The sequence below is a fragment of the Myxine glutinosa genome, chromosome 8, assembly GCF_964187855.1.
Source record: "Myxine glutinosa chromosome 8, kmMyxGlut1.1, whole genome shotgun sequence".
Classification (NCBI taxonomy): Eukaryota; Metazoa; Chordata; class Myxini; order Myxiniformes; family Myxinidae; genus Myxine; species Myxine glutinosa.
Window position 1 is genome coordinate 60,853,881 of NC_136268.1, and position 21,113 is coordinate 60,874,993.

At 39.8% G+C, this 21,113-nt stretch overlaps 1 protein-coding gene across 1 annotated transcript in view; it reads right to left on the reverse strand.

The window, feature by feature from the left end:
• Positions 1–267: 267 nt before the first annotated feature.
• Positions 268–21,113, reverse strand: part of LOC137415270 (neural cell adhesion molecule 1) — an 84,528-nt gene continuing 63,682 nt past the window's right edge. Inside the window, exons 4-6 of the mRNA XM_078783957.1 lie at positions 6,659–6,869; positions 6,384–6,503; positions 268–2,156 (exon numbers count right to left, since the gene is read on the reverse strand). Of these exons, the coding sequence (XP_078640083.1) occupies positions 1,937–2,156; positions 6,384–6,503; positions 6,659–6,869 (551 nt within the window). The 3' untranslated portion in view covers positions 268–1,936. The remainder of the gene's footprint in view (positions 2,157–6,383; positions 6,504–6,658; positions 6,870–21,113) is intronic.

Below are 21,113 nucleotides of genomic sequence, written 5' to 3' on the forward strand. Positions count from 1 at the left end.
AGGATAAGAGCACAGACAATCCCCAGAGGTTGGCATCCATGGAGAGGAGGAAATTCCTCCTTCGGAAATGCCCTGCTGAGTGAGTGGAGAGAAGCGGTGCCATGCTCGTGACATTGCTGGTACCCAGAGTATTCCAGGAAGTGATGGCACTTCCCCCACGCTCTGTGGCAGTGCTCGTCCCGTCTAACAGTTGTATCATGTGTGGTAGCTGCAGTACCAGCACTAGATCCTGTTTAAAAATAAATAAATAAAAAGTGAGCAAGAAAGCAGAGTTGGTGGATTTTAATTTCTTGTTTTCCTCACGGCTTGTAATATACATATAAACAAATCAAAAACAAAAGAGAGGTTTGTAAAATGTATGAAAGCACAATTTTTCCCACCTTGCATGTGTCACGGTTAAAAATGACTATGAACGAATGCTGATAAAATGTTGCATTGATACACACTCAAAACACCACGCACACCCACACACCTGGGAGTGTGAACCGAGCAGCCTTCTACGCAATTTCCCGACCGAACAAAACATGGAGCCTCTTACACCCACTCGGCTGACTCGTGTTAAAAATTTTCCATTGCTCCAAAACTGTAACAGTGACGTCAAAACCGACAACAATGACAAAAAGAACCGAGAGATTATTTTTGTACACGTAGTAAAATGTCAAAGGTCGGCACAACTCAAAAGCAAAATAATTAACGAAAACAAGACACACATTGGCCATTTTGGGTTAAATTCTTGCTCAAAGCGTAACAATAAAAGGGAATTAAAAATTACAATTTTAACAAAAGACATGACACTGCACGTATCTATAATCGGAGCTAATGGTCGATAACTGTCGACTTTGCCGAGATCAGCACAGAAAAAGGAAGCAACTGGAAGGACTGCACAACAAGCCTTCGATTCTGGGGAAAGAACCCGGAAACACGACGAAACGCATTTAATGGCGGAGCAGGTGCAAAATGTCCATGAATGGGTGCAAAATGTCCATGAATGGGTGCAAAATGTCCATGAATGGGTGCAAAATGTCCATGAATGGGTGCAAAATGTCCATGAATGGGTGCAAAATGTCCATGAATGGGTGCAAAATGTCCATGAATGGGTGCAAAATGTCCATGAATGGGTGCAAAATTGAAGGATTCAAAAATAAAGTTTCCGAGGAAGATAAAAAGGCCGACGTTCTGGGTTCGAGTAACGGACGTTGTCGCGAAAGATAAAAATGGGAGTTGCTTCCTTTCCCTGTGGGAGACGCACAGCGCACAGTTGAGTTTGCATGCGAGATGGAGCGTTACGATGATGCTGATACAGACTATGCTGCCCGTGCTTAGAAAACGTACCGACGGCGATGGAAAACACGAAAGCATGCTACACAAAGACTAGCAATACAACCGCTCACTCCGAGTGAGGGTCATTTTCTTTTTTTGTAAATTTGTTTTTCCTTCATCGTTTTCAACATTGGATTGTGGGAGCATAAACGCTCCTCTTCCCTCTCTACTTCCCACTTGACAAATAATTAAATTAGAACACATCCATTCTCTTGGAAGTAGTGCCCGAAGTTTGGTAAGCCAGCCGATTCAAAAGGACAGGAAGGGAAGTAGAAAGAGGAGAGGAGAAAAGAGAACGAGATGACGAGAAGGGAAGTCAGGAGAAAGAGAGATACGAGGAATTATTTGAGCGAACTAACTGCCTGATTCAATCATCGTCCACATAATCAGTTGAGAACCATTCAATCTGAGAGGTTTAATCACTTCAAGCCCAGAATTCCGCTGAAAGGTGGAACCACGGCCTCTACCATGTCCAAATATCACTCAATCATCGGGTAAAGAGAGGGAGAGAGGGAGAGGAAAAGGAGAGAGGGTGGGGGGAGAATCGAGAAAAATAAGAAGAGATGAGGAGTAGAGAGAAAGATGAGGAGAGAAGCACACACTCGTTTTGTTTCCATTATGCTTTGCTCTCGGCTGGCTGCTGCACCCTTGCCTCGCTGGGTACCGTTTTCACTTCAATTTCTTCCAACTTTGTCGGTGCTGTGGAAGTGGCAGTTTCTGGGGCAATGGTAGATGTGGTGTTGGTGGTGGTAGAAGTTGGAGTGGAATTAACTGCAGAGCCTGAGTTGCTTGTGGCTACAGGGGAAGGTTCACCTGCTGCCTTACTGTCATTCTTCCTGTAGCACAAACCACAAAACAAACTTCGTCAATAATAATTGGAAGCAAGGTGCATTATCATGTCTCTATTCCATCTCATGTTACACTTTCCACCTGCCCGAATCAACAAGTTATCTGTATGCTTACGAATGACATCATAACAGCAATCAAAAAGGGGCTCACAGGATGGCCTACAGGTATGCGCATGCCCCTCTAAGCCGTCTAGCCATGGTTTGAATCCCGACCCAGCTATAAACTGTCATCCTGGCGTTTCACAGGTAGGGCGATTCATCATGGTGTGTGCCGTCCCTCAGACAGACGTTAAACTGGGCGTCCCGTCTTCCGGCATTAGTCGATGTACGTTAAACATCCCACGGTGTTCTTCGCAAAGAGCAGGCGAGCTATCACGGGCACCCTGAACAAATTACTAATTATTGCCCTAACCTACAGGATGGGCTGCATCAGTGGCACACAACCATGATCTCAGCAGTGATGCAACCAGCAGCCATAATGCTACCTACGAAATGAACTCGATCAAAAACAAAAGCTGTCCATGTACAATGCATTCAGAAAGTATTCAGACCCCTTCACTTTTTTCACATTTTGTTATGTTGCAGCTTATGCTGAAATCGTTTAAATTCATTTTTTGTCTCATCAATCTGCACTCAATACCCCCATAAAGACAAAGAGAAAACAGGATTTTAGAAAGTTTTGCAAATTTATTAAAAATAAAAAACTGAAATATCACATTGACATAAGTATTCAGACCCTTAACCCAGTACTTAGTTGAAGCACCTTTGGCAGCGATTACAGCCTGGAGTCTTCTTGGGTATGACGTGACAAACTTTGCACACCTGGATTTGGGGATTTTCTGCCATTCTTCTCTGCAGATCCTCTCAAGCTCTGTCAGGTTGGATGGGGACTGTTGGTGGACAGCCATTTTCACTTCTCTCCAGAGATGCTCGATTGGGTTCAAGTCAGGGCTCTGGCTGGGCCACTCAAGGACCTTCACGGAGTTGTCCCTAAGCCACTCCTGCGTTGTCTTGGCTGTGTGCTTAGGGTCATTGTCCTGTTGGAAGGTGAACCTTCGGCCCAGTCTGAGGTCCTGAGTGCTCTGTTTCAGGTTTTCATTAAGGATATCTCTGTACTTTGCTCTGTTCATTGTTCCCTCAACCCTGACCAGTCCCTCAGTCCCTGCTGCTGAAAAACACCCCCACAGCATGATGCTGCCACCACCATGCTTCACCTTTGGGATAGTATTGGGCAGGTGATGAGCAGTGCCTGGTTTCCTCCAGACATGACGCTTAGAATCGAGGCCAAACAGTTCATTCTTGGTTTCATCAGACCATAGAATCTTGTTTTTCACAGTCTGAGAGTCCTTTAGGTGCTTTCTTGCAAACTCCAAGCGGGCTTTCATATGTCTTTCACTAAGGAGAGGCTTCCGTCTGGCCACTCTGTCATAAAGCCCAGATCGGTGGAGTGTTGCAGTGATGGTTGTCCTTCTGGAAGTTTCTCCCATCTCCACACAGGATCTCTGGAGCTCAGCCAGAGTGACCATCGGGTTCTTGGTCACCTCTCTTACCAAGGCACTTCTCCCCCGATTGCTCAGTTTGGCCGGGCGGCCAGCTCTAGGAAGAGTCCTGGTTGTTCCAAACTTCTTCCATTTAAGGATTATGGAGGCCACTGTGCTCTTGGGAACCTTCAATGCAGCAGAAATTTTTTTGTAGGCTTCCCCAGATCTGTGCGTCGACACAATCCTGTCTCTGAGCTCTGCAGGCAGTTCCTTCGACCTCATGGCTTGGTTTTTGCTCTGATATGCATTGTCAGCTGTGAGACCTTGTATAGACAGGTGTGTGCCTTTCCAAATCATGTCCAATCAATTGAATTTACCACAGGTGGACTCCAATCAAGGTGTAGAAACATCTCAAAGATGATCAAGAGAAATGGGAGGCACCTGAGCTAAATTTCAAGTGTCATAGCAAAGGGTATGAATACTTATGTCAATGTGATATTTCAGTTTTTTCTTTTTAATAAATTTGCAAAACTTTCTAAAATCCTGTTCTCTCTTTGTCATTATGGGGTATTGAGTGTAGATTGATGAGGGAAAAAATGAATTTAAACGATTTCAGCATAAGGCTGCAACATAACAAAATGTGAAAAAAGTGAAGGGGTCTGAATACTTTCTGAATGCTCTGTATAAAATTGTGTCTAAGTCAAGAACGACCAGTTTGGCTGTATTTAAGCAATTTATGAGAAGTTTGAAATTAATCAGTGTTACCAGGTAACTACATATTGCAATAGCTCAACCAGGAATGTATTCAGCAACAAGAGATTTAAAAAATAGCGAGAAAGGAGATAAAAGATGTGACAACCCCAGAGAGAATCAAAAGATAACCGAGAAACATAAATAAATCAATATCGATGGAAATTTGTGTTTGTAAGGAAAAGGAAAGAACCAAAAGTGAACTCGGGGGAGGGAAAGCAACGATTGCTGTGAACATCAAAGAAATTGGGTTGTCCATGTGCATGACGTATAAACAAAGAAAATAAAGCACCGTATGTAAAATGAATCAAAACCTAACTGAGGGAGGAGATAAATAATCAAAAATGAAAGTAGAATGCACCAAACAAAGAAGATGATTGAAAAATGAAAACATGCAAAATGAAGGATGAAAATGAAAACAGAACATGTGTTTGGAAGTAAATATGGGATGGAGAATAGCAAGGTTAGGAACAGAAAAAAAGAAAAGAGGAGGGAGAAGAAAGACAGCATCATAAAAAGGCGTACATATCAGCAGCAGGGACAGGGCTGCCCAGTGCTGCAAACACATCCTTAGCAAAGTCGAAAGAATCGCCAAGGACAGGTCCATCTGACCCCTCAGTAGATACTCCGTCCTTCTTTGGCGGTGTTTCCTTGGCTCCTCCTGGGCTCTCGGAGCCTTGTCCTGAGGCTGCTGCGGCGATGGATTTTGCGGTGCCTGGTGCCTGAGACGGCGAGGATTCAGCCTGAGAATGGCTGGACGAAGCAGAGTGGACACCAGGAGGACTCGGGGCCTTTCCCTTATCGGCCGTTTTAACTGGGGGCGAGGGGGCAGCACCTTTCTTGGATAATGGCCGAGGTGGTGATGCCACGGGCTTGAAAGATTGTGGGCTCGATTTGGCCGAAGTCGACCGCTTTGCAGCTGCGGCGGAAGAAACCGAAGCGTCGGAGACGCGTTCGGCAGAAGCCGTGGGAGCGAGCTCGCTCGCGGGACTGCTCGACGCCGTGACATAGGCCTCGGAGCTCGTGGTCGTGCCGGGAGCCGCGGTGGCAACGGGGTCTTCCGAGATCAGGGGGGGGTGGGCCTCCGCAGAGCGCCTGTAGGTTTCTCAGCGGTGAGGGTGATGCGTGGTCAAGTTGGAATGACAGGGTTTGGGTAGCAGGGTCACAGGTGGTTAATGAGTGAAGGTGAGTGGAATGGGAATAAATAACGGACAGACAAGAAAAAGGGAAAGAGAAACTCAATGAGAAAGAGAATGGCACATAGAGACAGTTGGACACACCATCGTTTAAGCTCTAACAGCAGCGCTGCAATTCTAAGCAACTCTAGGAGGCCTACTCACATTCAAATTTCACATTATACTTTAAAAAGCTTTATTCGTTACTCGTGCCTGATAACAGGACAGCTTTATGGATATCGGGAGCTTCCCTCTATAATCAGGTTCCACATGTCCAGGTTTTAAGGTTCGTTCTGATTTTGTGCAAATTTGTAACATTTACATTTTTTTAAAGCTTGAGAGTCTCTGACTCCGAAAATCAAACTTGATTTGATTTGAAAAAAAACTTTTTTTTTCAAATCAAATGGAAACATTGGTTTTCAGATTCAGAACGTCTCAAACTTTTCAAAAATGTAAATGGTTACAAATCTCCACAAAGGCGGAAGGAAATTGCATATGGAACCTGACTCCTAGGCCTGACTACTGGCCAGAGGTAATCTTAGAAAGTTGCTTTTACTGTAACAGTAAGAAAGCAACAACAAGAACAACACAGGGTGCTTCAGTGCATGGTAAAGTGCAAGAGTTGTTGGGGTTTGAATCCCACGTACTATGTAATATCATTTAAACGTCGTTGTTTTGTAGGAACTTCAGTGCATGGTAAAGTGGAATAAAAGACTAAAGGTAGAAGAAAGAGGTGTATAAAGGACACATGGGCAGGAAGTGTGGTGTTAAGGAAACCAGAGACCCTCGTCACACCAAGCACGACTCACTCAGGTTGTGTAAGAGGTGTAGTCTCGGTGGGCTCACTGCTCTGCCCAGGGTCTTCATGGTTCGCCGTGGCCTCCTCCTCCGGCTTAGCCTCCACAATGGGCTCTTTAGAGTCCTCTTTCCTGTGCACACGCAGAACGAAACTGATGTTACACCAACATGATAACCAAATGGATATTGAGGGAGAGCTACGCTGCCACAACGAAGAAGGTGCTTTGGTTGAAGGGAAAGTGATGTTATACAAATACGTTTCAAAAAACATCCAAACGCAACTCACGAGAACGAAGCTTTTCCTTGCTCTGCATCTCCGGCCTTCACCCCAGGCCCTGCCTTCCTACAGAGCGTGTCGGTCAGGCACATGAGCAGGCCACATTTCTTGAGCACAAAGCATGTGATGTCGATGGCAACCAGAATGATGAGGAAAATGACGACGACAATGCCGATAATGGCTCCGGTGCTGAGACTTGCGATCGACAGGCCACGCTCACCTGCTTGGATCACAGGAAGAGAGGAAAAGGGATTCAGAATTGGAATTTTATTTGGGTAGAAGGTAACAATAACAACAACAACAGACATTTTAAGGCCATTTTCCCTGCTAGAGCTGGGGTTAGCCTTGCGGGCCCCATGACAATCTTCTCCATTTTGCCCTATTTTAACAATAACAACAACAACAACAACAACAGACATTTTAAGGCCATTTTCCCTGCTAGAGCTGGGGTTAGCCTTGCGGGCCCCATGACAATCTTCTTCTCCATTTTGCCCTATTTTAACAATAACAACAACAACAACAGACATTTTAAGGCCATTTGCCCTGCTAGAGGCTAGAGCTGGGGTTAGCCTTGCGGGCCCCATGACAATCTTCTTCTCCATTCTGCCCTATTTTCTGCATCTGGTATTCTGGTAGAAGGCAAAAGGTTAGAAACAAATAATAAAATAAACTAGAACAATATGTGATTAATGTCCTTGGGCCCAAACATCTGCATGTTCTCTCCCTCTGAAACAACAGGAATGCTGCGACAATTGGCTGCGACTAAGGGCCTGAAAGACAAAATGGACGTTGCTTGTGGCTGCGACTACATTAGACTTTGCATGTTTTCAATAAGATTCTTGTGTAAAATCTACTGAAAGATCAAATGAATGAACTCCTCCATCACATGGTTACCTGTGTCATTGTATACATCGTTGGTAAGAAACCATGACTGTGCGCCACACTTTGCCTTGGGACGGTTTTGTGTTGACGTTCAATTATCAAAACTGATCTGAGACAATGGAATATGAAGAAATGAAGTCGTCATGGGCACACAGGTGGGCAGCGGGAAGGTAGTTCCAACATACAGCCACTCTTTTCTATATTTTACTAACTCTTCAGTTTCGAGTTTGTGCATTAAATTAAACCCTGGTATTGTTTATATGGTGGTTGGGCGATTAAAGAACTGACCAATAACATTTGTGTGCGTTAAGAATACAGAACCAGGAAGTGGCCTTTAAAGAGTTATCAAAAGCAGCTAAAGGGGAAAATGTGGGTCTGAAAACTACTCGTAACTTTGTGTGACAATTCTACTCTTGGAAGGTCCCTGTATGATTAATGTAAAGGTAAAAGCAAGTGATATCATTCTTCTTCTTCTTCATTCGTATGGAGCACAAGGCTGTAGCGTAGCATCATTGGCTCAGGGCGTGGCTGTGCCGCTGATGCAGTGCCCTCTGCTGGTCAGGGCAGGAATTTGTAAATTTGTTCAGGGTGCCGGCGATAGCTCGCCTACTCTTCGTGAAGGACACCGTGGGATCTTGTACATCCACCAACTAATACTGACAGAAGGGACGCCCAGTTTAAGGTCCATCCGAGGGACGGCCCACTTCAGTTATCATGAGAAAGTACAAACAACAACAGCTAGCACATCTTACTATAATTCACCAAATGTCTGTCCGTCTGTCCGTCCGTCTGTCTGTCTGTTCCCAGGTACCGCAAAAACGGCTGAACCGATCGCAACGATATTTTGGGTGGGTAATCCTGGGACCCCCTGGAGTAAAATAGGCTACATTGTTTTTCCAATTAGGAAATTTTTTCCAATTTTCCAATTTTTCCAAACATGATGGAATAATATTTACCGATATGAACAGTGATGTGGCTTTTATTGAAATTCTACAAATACTGTTTAGATTTTGATGATTTGCGTGTGATATGATTTAACGGATGTTTATATAAATCGTTTAAAATAAATTTCTGATATTTTGCCTTTTCATTTGGGCCTCCCAATTGAAGCCCCGCCTGTAGGGCAGGTACCGTTGATAGTTCTTGGGAAATCTCTGTAGGTGTAAACGTGGTCGAGGGTGATACATGAGCCTTCCTTTAAGCATAAATGTACGCTCACATCATGTGCACAACTTGGTATTCCTTCAAAGAGCATATGTCAGAAACACTATATGATGAAACACATGCACATCCCTAGTTTGATGTGACTGGAGAAGAGAATTATGGCTTCGTTTTCCCTAACACGACTTTGTCCAATGTAGATATTTTGGTTTTAGTCTGGTTATCGACTCAACTTATGCTATCACTAAGTCACCGAAACCTGAGCACTCCTACGTAGTAATGAAAATAGTAAAATTGGCCTAGTTAAGAGGCATGGCCCTGGAAGCACATTGGAATGAAAATAATAGGTATGGATAGAAAATTTCGCTACAGAGACTTTTACAAAATATATTCGTGAATTTTGAGTATATCGAATGTTTTTTTCATCTTGTACATTTGTGAAGATTATTGCACAGATAGAATCCCTAGCTACGTTTCCTGGCTCGCTGGACATCGTGTGCTATGATAAATTGGTAATAACCAGTCGATGCTGCATCCTCAGCAACCTTTATGATTCGAGTTAATGGTGATTGGGTAGATCCTCTTGGATCCCACGGGATCAACTTCGACCCTTTGTGAACGATAAAAAAAAATTATAAGCGAGGGAATGGGGGGAAAGGGGTCAAGAGACAAATAAATCAATCCAAACAAATCTAACTCGCTCATTCTCTGTGAAAGGACCATCTGGCAACCCCCTCTTCTCCCCATCTACTTTCTTAGCAACCCTCTTAGGAGGTTGAGCCATTCAAACTCCTGCATCTCACTATCTGCCATGATCTTTCCTGGGAAAACCACATTTCCAAGCTGGCCTCCAAAGCCAGTCGCCGACTGGGCATCCTCCGTCGTGCGAAGTCCTTCATTGGAACACCTGTGCTCCTCACCACATACAAGGCTTTCATCCACAGCTCAATGGAATACTGCTCTCCCCTCTGGTCTGGTGCTCCTGCCTCACACCTAGCTCAGCTTCACGTGGTTGAAACCAAAGCTTTCAGAATCATTGGAATCTCCCGCGATGAAGCTAACTCCGAGGGCCTTTCACTCACTCACTGCAGGCAGGTTGGTGGTCTTTCTCTCTTCTACCGACTCCTCTCCGGCCTTGCTCCCCCAGCTCTCTCTGTGCTCTGTCCCCCAAATATTCCTGCAGGATGCACAAGATCTGCCAGCAACCCTCTGATGGTTAAACTGCCGAAATCTCAGCTCTCTGCTCACCTTCACTCTTTCATTCCTCTTTGTTTGCCACCTGTGGAGCAAACTCCCCCACTCCCTTCAATCCCACTCCTCCCTCCAGGTCTTTAAAACAGCTGTTCACCACAATCTCTTATCTCCCCCCTTCCAAAACCTTGATATTTTCTACCCCCGTTAATTCACTCCAAATCAATCTCTTTCAATCTCCAACTTCTTTCCTTAAAGTCCTTGTAGTGTCCATCTTGTTTATCCCGTGCACCCCACCCCAGCCTCTCTTCCACAGATCTCCCAATGTCCCTATTCTCCACTATTGTTGTGCTTCACTCTCTCCCCCTTTTGTCTCCCGCTCCCTTTATTATATATTATATGTGTTAGCTGTTACACGAGCCTCGAATTAGTATACAAAAAAAGTGTGGTGGATGGTAGTGGGGAGGAAGACAAGGAAGGGCAGTAAAGTGGAGACGAGGACGATAAGTTGTGCAGAGAGACTGGAAGAAGAGTTGACCATCAAAATGATACCATTCAGGGAAAGAACAAAACTCTATCCAATAGAAAACATCAAAACAAGGGCAAGAAGTCATACACTCAGAAAAATGATACCAAGAACACCTCCCCTCCCTACCCCCAAAATCAACACTTTTTTCTGCAGTACTTCACATCAAGGAGCAAGTAACAAGCAAAGAACACCGCAGGAAAAATAGGCCAGCCTCATTAACAAGGATCAAACACCACCATGGAAACATCGGCTTTAAAGAGAATGAGAATAACTGAGAAAGGAAATGAGATAAATTGTACAATTCAGGAAGGGAAACCAAAGTCCAAAATTGAAGAGAATCCCAAAAATAAAACACAAGTATAATATCGAAGAGAAAGACCGAAAGTCAATTGGCCCTGAAAACAAACTCAAACCAGAAATGATAACAGAGAATAAACAAGAACGATGACGAAGCAAACAGAAGAAAACAAAACCAGTTGTTTAACAAGGAAGTGGAACGGATCAAAAGCTTGAAAATAAAAATAAATATCTCGAGAAAATGCCTCGAGCGCTACCGGTAGTTGATAAAGAAAATATATTTGGAAAACTCAGAAAATAAAATGCCTGGTCAAAATGGAATCCCACATTTGTGACTGATGTAACTACAGGTTCTCCATAATCACTACGCCCAAGCACAACTTGTCTGAGGAAAAATGACAAGGGATGAGTGGCTCACGGAAGAGCGACACCTTCCTCATCACAAAATCTGAAGAAACAATCGCTTCAGAAATACCAACCGACAACACGTCAAACAACATCCAAGCTCCTGATGGGAATCGACGCAAAAGGGCCGCTTCACCACCTAACAGAACAAAAAAAAGATTCAGGACAAACAGGTGTGGATCCAAAACGTGTAACCGTCAACCTCGAGGTTCAGAACTGTGATCAACAGGGACCTTTATAGATTTTAATGAACTTCATGACCTGGAGGAATTAGTTGCTGAGAAAATTTGGAGTCCTCCATATGGAGCACATTTACAGTTGGAGAAGCTAGTTACTGCGTGTTGGGACGGAATCAATATTTTTGTCTGTTTCTCCAAATGTGAGGCCTTGCAGCAGTAAATTTCACATGGAGAGATGTAACAATGAGAGTGCTTCCGCGATGGCCACCCATTTAACCTTTGACCTTTAATGATTCTCAGGATCAGTATTTCCATTATCTCCTTTCTCAAATGTATGATTTCCCCCCTGGTTATCCACAGAGAACGATTCCAGAAAATTCCATTCAAGTATCAATGACTGACGCATCATTTTTAACGATGAACGTTTCAATGGTATTTAATGGGGGAACAATGCAGTAGATATGATCAATATTTTTGTGACGGGTCAGAAACACCTTATTTGTTCATGACATGGATGCAATTATAATTTAGACTGATGGAGGTGGTGGAGTTCTGATCTTTCCCATTCTTTCATCAAATAATGATATTCTTGTGCTGTGTTGTTGATGACTGTTGCCTTCGTCTGGCGAATATTATTGGGAAGCTGTGCCCATGCGATTGGCCGACGCCGACTATTGGATCGAGAAGCTATTGCCTCAATATATGTACATGTAATGACGTACATTCAAAATTCGTCTCTGGGATGTGCTAGTGATTCCAAGTGATTCATAGACGCTTTTGCAGTTGAATTCAAATTTTCTGATTGGTGTAATGATGCATCACCAATTGTGAAATGGAGTATATTTCGAATATTAATAGAACCACCTTGCGAGGCCATTTTTTCCTGCAGAGCAGGGGTTGGCCTTTTTTTGGGCATCTTGGTCCCCTTTTTTGAAGCATTGTTTTAAGGCCCGATGCCCTTCCTGCCGCCAACCCTGTTGGTCACCTCTTGCGACACACAGGGAATTACCAGTGAACTGGTACTCAATTTGCCGACCTTGGAAGGATGACAGGCTGAGTCAACCCCCCTGGTGTTAATTCAGCGATCGACCAGGATTTGAACCCAGGATCCTAGGATCCCAAGCCGGCACCCTAACCGCTAAGTCAACACCAGTCTATATTTCGAATATGAATGCAGTGTATTATTAAGAATAGTGATTGAGATATACCAATTTGACAACATGCAATCCATCCATCCATTTTGCATTCTCCAGGGTATGTCCAGTACTTCGCCGTTAAATTTAATGTTTGCCATATATTTCACATACTGCCACATTGATTGCTACTATTACTAATGAATAATTAATTATTGTATTGAATAATAATACTGCTTAATTAATCTTACACAGCTATAAGTAATGTATTGAGCAATGTTTCATCATTGTGCTTAACCCTTAGATACAGGCATCAAAAATCCTACATGAACGCAGCCATTGGGCCTCGGAGGCCCCAGACCTGCATTCGTGTCGGATTTTCGGGTTATAAGTGAAGAATGAAGATTTTCCCATGAGCCTGAATGAATTTTTTTTTAATGTCACTGAATTTTGTGTAACAACATGAAAGTCGGTGAAAATGAAGCTCATTCCCCCAAAAAATTGTAAAACATCGTTTTTGCAACAAAAAAAACCTTGTGGGCCTCCGAGGCCCAATCACTGCATTAAAGGGTTAATAAATTGTGAAAGGTCGGACTCCTTACCAACAAACGACTATGTGGCCTGAATCCAAAGGCCCTGATAGCATGATGGAATGGAAACTGAAGAATTGTACCAGAGTTTCCAGGACCACCACATGTTCTGTCAGAATGAAATCACTCTAAAACATTTTAAGTATGGAGGGAGCTACCTGTACATCCATGAATTGCACCGCTCACTCCATACTCCATGCCCAATGTGTAGGGATGGTGGGTAATGACCGTGACGGGACAGAACTGGTAGAATCAGTTATCACTAATGGAACTCGAAGATTTGAAAAGCTTTGAACTTTTAATCACCGAGATGTCACTCAATCACACAATCAAACTACGCCAGTGTTTTTAAGGATTGTTCGCTACACGTTGGCAACTGTGACGTACAATCTCAATTTTAAATACATTTCATCATTGATTCATTGACCAAAATTAGATTTTAAAAAAAAAGGGTTTTTTTACATAGAAATAGATTTTTTTCTTTCTTCAAACAAAGAATCCATGGAAAGACAAAATTAATCAGAAGCTGCATTTAGAATGTGAAAAGGGCGACTTATTGAGAGAGAAGAGCAAAAATAAGCACGATTAAGAAAAAAATTGAAAGAATAAGGCAAGAAAAAGAGTCTGTTTGTCTAACTGATTTGAATGCATTTGGAGCACAAAATAGAGAAGTTCAGCAGAGATTTACGAATCATCAAATTGATGATGAGAGGACATCGAGGCAGATATAACATCGTCTCCAGTATCAGAGAAGGTGACGAGCAATGTCTGAACAAGAAAAGCAGCTTCAACAGGAGCAACATTACCCCCACCTCCAAAGATATAGAGTTCAAAACTGCCAAAATAGCAGTCACACCGCAAGGAGAATTATAAATATTTCCAGTAGTTCATAAGTTATAATGCAACAACTGACAGGATGGCCTAGAGGTACACACACTCGCCTCCATGCTGTATAGCCTGAGTTGGAATCCTGACCCAACTATAAATTGTCATCCTGGTGTTTCACAGGCAGGGTGATTCATCAATGTGTGTGACATCCCTCTGATGGACGTTGAAACGGGCGACCTGCCAGTCAGAATTTGTTAGTTGACGGTAGTGGTCCCATCGTGTTTTTCGCGAAGGGTAGACAAGCGATCGCGAGCACCATGAACAAATTACAAATTCCTGCTCTAACCAGCAGAGGGTATTGTATCCGCAGCACAGCCATGTCCTTCAGCCAATGATGCAACCCTGCAGCCAATGAGGAAGGAGGAAGATTATATTGTTGTCCACACTGCCAAGCATTTCACTGGAAGGGTGAGACAGCAGGATCACTGTGCTGTGCTGTGCTGGAGGAAAAACCATCCTTGAGCCATATCCTAGCCCACCAGACATATCTTAAAACACTATGGTAGAGTGAAGCTCTGTGACCTCGAGTGTTTCTTGCCTTTACAAGACAGCTCAACAATGCCCTCACACTTGCCTCCCTTAACGTAAACTAGAACGGCAATCTTCGACGTCGAGACATCGACCAAAATAAGCACGATTATCGTGACGTCGACCGATATGCCTCCGCTCACATTATTACATCATTTTACATACTTGTACCAAGTTTAATTAAATCCCTTCAGCTGTTCTCAAGAATCACATTTTTACCTGACATGACCTCTGACCTTTGATGACAAAATCTAATCAGTTCATCTTTTCATCATAATATATAGTTATACCAAGTTTGGTCAAAATCCCATCACTGGTTCACAAGTTAGCGCAGTAACAGAATTTTTACCTAAGGGGACCTCTGACCTCTTGACCCCATAATCTAATCCATTTATCTTTACATTATACATACCTGTACCAAGTTTAACATAGTTCCCTTTAGCCTTTCTTAAGTTATTGGGATAACGAAAATATAATTATTACAATCTCTGACCTTTGACCTCTTGATGCAAAAAATCTAATCAGTTCATCTTTGCATCATAAGACATACTTGTGCCAACGTTGGTGAAAATCCCATCACTGGTTCACAAGTTATCATGGTAACAGCATTTCTACCTACCATGAACTCTGACATTTGATCTGTGACCTCATGACACCAAAATCAAATCATTTTATCTTTACCTCATTATGCATACCAGTCCCAAGTTTGACTTAGATCACTTCAGCTGTTCTCAAGTTATTGCGGTAACGAAAACCTATCACGGACGGACGGATGGCCAACCCGAAAACATAATGCCTCCGGCGACTTCGTCGGCGAAGGCATGACATCCCACTTAAAATACTGTTTCCATGTTTAAAAATTAGAGTATTTGACAGAAGAGCAGACAGTTTGAGAGGAAAGCGGATGGATCAGCTCTCCAGCATCCGATGAGGTGACATTCAGGCCTGCACAGACAGCTGCTCGTTTACGAAATAAATGTGACACATTCTATCACTCTATCAATCACAGGAGCATCGCTTTTATGGGAAGTACTTTCCATTATGGTTCATTAGCATATGAGGTATTACAGCTATTTACACAATGCTCCAATTCCTTTGTATAATGTGCTTACTCCACCATTCCACCTTACATCTTACGTTCTGCATCCGTCACCTATATCTGCCTGTGTGCGTTTTCCTCCTACGTATTTTACACTGGGCAATCAAAAAGTTACAAGACTCATAATAGTCAGACATGCTAAGCATAACAAAGAACATATGTTATGCATGTATATATATATATAAATATAAATATATATAAATACATAAATATATATAAATATACATAAATATATATAAATATATATAAATATATAAATATACATAAATATATATAAATATATAAATATACATAAATATATATAAATATATAAATATACATAAATATATATAAATATATATAAATATATATAAATATATAAATATACATAAATATATATAAATATATATAAATATACATAAATATACATAAATATATATAAATATATACAAATATATACAAATATAAATAAATATATAAATATACATAAATATATATAAATATATATAAATATATAAATATATATAAATATATAAATATATATAAATATATATAAATATACATAAATATATATAAATATATATAAACATATAAATATACATAAATATACATAAATATATATAAATATACATAAATATATATAAATATATATAAATATATAAATATACATAAATATATATACATATATATAAATATACATAAATATATATACATATATATAAATATACATAAATATATATAAATATATATATATAAATATATATAAATATATATAAATATATATAAATATATAAATATACATAAATATATATAAATATATATAAATATATAGATATACATAAATATATATAAATATATATAAATATATAAAAATATATAAATATACATAAATATATATAAATATATATAAATATATACAAATATATAAATATACATAAATATATATAAATATATATAAATATATATAAATATATATAAATATATAAATATATATAAATATATATAACTATATATAAATATATATAAATATATAAATATACATAAATATATATAAATATATATAAATATATATAAATATATAAATATACATAAATATATATAAATATATAAATATAACCACCTTTAGAGGCCATTTTTCCCCGCAAAGCGGGGGTTGGCCTTTTTCGGGAACCGTGGTTGTTGTTTTTTGGTCCCCTTTTTGAAGCAATGTTTTACGGCCGGATGCCCTTCTTGACGCCAACCCTTTTTGCCGCCTTTAACGACAAACAGGGAATTACTAGTGAACTGGTACACAATTAGCCGACCTCGGAAGGATGACAGGCTGAGTCAACCCCCCTGGCGTTAATTGCTTGTTTTCTTGTGACGTCATCAGAGCACGCGCGCAGGGCACCCTGGGACACCTCGGCCATTTTGATACCCTCTCGAACAACGTCGTCAGCGGATTCACATTAAATAGTTTTTGTTCACGACCAGTCATGCCAATTTGCGGCGTATTTCGTTGTTCAAACAGGCCAGGCATTAGGCCAGGAGTCAAGTTTTACAAAACGCCCAAACTTCTACTGAATCAGGGTGAGGTAACAAGAAATTTAAGTGAAGAGAGGCGGCGTTTGTGGAAGGCTGCCATCAGTCGCAGTGACATCCAAACAGAATCACAGTGGGATCGCACACCTGTCTGCTCCGAGCATTTTGTTAACAGTAAGTAAGAACATGTTTCATTGTATAACCATACAATTACTATAATCATTAACGATATTGAATACAATACATACATTTTAACAAATGGAGGGCACTTAATCAATCAGGTCCATAACATTAACACAAGCAGCTTTAAAAAATACATGTTTGTTTAATATATTAATACCTTGGATCGAATCAAGTGGACGTCATTCAGTTCTTTGTGTAGGATTTGTCGCACCCATCCATCTTGGTACAACCTGTATGCCTCGAGGGATTTATACTTCTTCAACTCATCTTTGGTATAGGCCGATTTGCTGAACAACAGGTAGTTGATCACGTCGATGTGGGTCACCTGAGGCCACTTGCTCACATTCTTCTCAAATTGATCATTTGATAGACCATAAGGGTCACACCCAATGACAGAAATCTTCTCTTTGTAACGAATAAGAACGTCCGGGGGGAGCGTCTCTTGGTAGCCAAGGTTGGCACTCGCACTGCTAGCCATACTCAAGCCTGGATCTACCGTATCCTTACGTACACTCCAAGTCTGTTCTACAGGTAGTTGGTTGCAGGTTGACCCACTGCCCAGGTGTTCACCAGTTCACTGGTCCACGGCAAACTTAAACCGAATGTTCTGTGTTTGTTGGGCAACAATACATAATATAAACTAGATGGCACCACACTCCACATGAACGTGACAAAACAAACAAAATTACTTTATAAAACAGACTTTTTGCGATCCGCATTCACCATAAACCAACGCAACAAATCAATATCAGCGCACACGGACAGATTAGCTTGGGTATCAAAATGGCCGCCGCGCAATGCGAGATGGGTAATTTGTGAAGTCAGTGAAAACAAAGGATTCAGCGATCTACCGGGATTCAAACCCAGGATCCTAGGATCCTAAGCCGGCACCCCAGCCGCTAGCCCAACACCAGGGTTAAATAAATATATAAATATACATAAATATATATAAATATATATAAATATATATAAATATATAAATATACATAAATATATATAAATATATATAAATATATAAATATACATAAATACATATAAATATATATAAATATATATAAATACATAAATATACATAAATACATAAATATACATAAATATATATAAATATATATAAATGTATATAAATATATACAAATATATACAAATATAAATAAATATATAAATATATATAAATATATATAAATACATATAAATATATATAAATATACATAAATATACATAAATATACATAAATATATATAAATATATATAAATATATATAAATATATAAATATACATAAATATACATAAATATATATAAATATACATAAATATATATAAATATATATAAATATATAAATATACATAAATATATATACATATATATAAATATATATAAATATATATAAATATACATAAATATATATAAATATATAAATATAAATAAATATATATAAATATATAAATATACATAAATATATATAAATATATATAAATATATAGATATACATAAATATATATAAATATATATAAATATATAAATATACATAAATATATATAAATATATACAAATATATCAATATACATAAATATATATAAATATATATAAATATATATAAATATATATAAATATATAAATATACATAAATATATATAAATATATATAAATATATACAAATATATCAATATACATAAATATATATAAATATATATAAATATATATAAATATATATAAATACATAAATATATATAAATATATATAAATATATATAAATATATAAATATATATAAATATATATAAATATATATAACTATATATAAATATATATAAATATATATAAATATATATAAAATATATAAATATATATAAATATATAAATATATATAAATATATAAAAATATATATAAATATATATAAATATATATAACTATATATAAATATATATAAATATATATAAATATATATAAAATATATAAATATATATATATATATATAAATATATATAAATATATATAAATATATAAATATACATAAATATACAAATATACATAAATATACATAAAAATATATAAATATATATAAATATATATAAATATATATAAATATATATAAATATATAAATATATATAAATATATATAAATATATATAACTATATATAAATATGTATAAATATATATAAATATATATAAATATATATAAATATATATAAATTATATAAATATATATAAATATATATAAATATATAAATATATATAAATATATAAACATATAAATGTATATAAATATATATAAATATATATAAATATATTGGCCGCATTCCGGCAGGCCGAGATCGAGCCATGGGATGGCTCCGTGCCGAGATGGTGCGTGGGATCTCGGCCCGGGTAAACCTCCTTCCCTGCACCGAATGCGGGATGCATCCAGCCGCTGGCACAAAACAACCAGCATCCATTGCTTGGCTTCACGAAGCCGGGCTTTGGACAGGGAGTGGCGCACCGAGAGGTATTAGTGAGTCGACTGGGTGATGAGGTTAGTGTTTTGGACCCAAAATTAGAGAAAAACAAAATTTGATGATTGGCAAGGGATTGGCAGTAGTGATTGGCAGATGATGGGCAGTGATTGGCAAATTTTTAATTTGTTGAAATTTGATGTGCAAAATTGGTAGTGAGAGACCCCCGATGTGGTGGGATGGCAAATCCACCATCCTTCCCATGTGGTGGGGGCAAAGGAGCAATAGCTTATGGGGTGTATGGCAGTGGAAACTAGCCCGGGTGGGTTAGGTTATATTGATAGGGATCTAGAGAAGATGACATTAGGTGACGTTAAGTTTAGTTAGTGACTGATACCTGTAGTAGGGACGCAGGTAGATTAGTGTGGATGATAATGACGAGGGAGCGCAATAGTTTAAAGGGACGACTGGGAAGCGCAAGTTTCAGAAGGGAGTAGTTAGCTGAGATGATGCCGTGTGTGTGAGGATGGAACAGGTGTGATTGCACAGGTGTGCAACTGGACAGGTGTGTGGAGCAGTGTATGAGTAGTGAGTGTGTGGATCAGCGCGAATGCGCTTGGGGAGAGAAGGGTGCAGGTGGCACCAGGTGTGAGAGCACAGGTGTGCAGGTACAGGTGTGTGGAGAGAGTTGGAGTGAGTGGTACGGAGTGGTGTGCATGGTGCGAAGGTGTGGATGGGGGAAGAGTGGACCCCTTTCACGAGTACCCGGGGCGGGTAGTGTAAGTGTTAGGTAGAGGGTGCAGGTAAATTGTGGTTGGATATTGGCATTTGTGGTGCGGTTGCAGAATGGTGTTGTGAATGGGTGCATTAGTGTTGTGGAAATGGCTGGGCGTGTAGCCTGTTAGTGTGTGTAGTTGGTTGGGCACTCCACCACTGTGAGGATGTCGGCCAGGTGAGGCCGCAGGTGGGCTCTGGGAGCCGGTAGTTGTGAGTGGGTGCCTGAGGATCCCGGGTGTGGATCGGGCAGCCCAGTGCCAGAGAGGGCACGGAGTGGGGAGAGAGCCAGAGGGCCTTCCCCAGGTAGTTAGGTTAGGGTAAGGAGCAGGTAAGCTCGGAGGCAACTGCAGTGGTGGAGGTGTGCAGGTGGGTAGACCCACTGGGAGAGGTACACGCCGCAGCCCAGAAATTGTGCGAGGGCACCGGGAGATGAATCGGGGGAGTGAGACCCCAAATTGAAAAGCACCACAGGTTGGCCAATGGGAATTGGTTTTTAGAACCCATAGAGTAAGAGGGCCAATGGTTTGGCCGGAGAAAGACCCCGGGTAGTGTAAAGTTGTTAAAGTCATTTAGGAAATAGTTAGGATTGAAGAACCTGTCGCACCATACGCAGCCACTTACCTGTGGTGATGATGATGACTCCACACCTGTGTTTTCTTTGTTTGTGTTGCAGAAATGAGAATTGCTGTTGG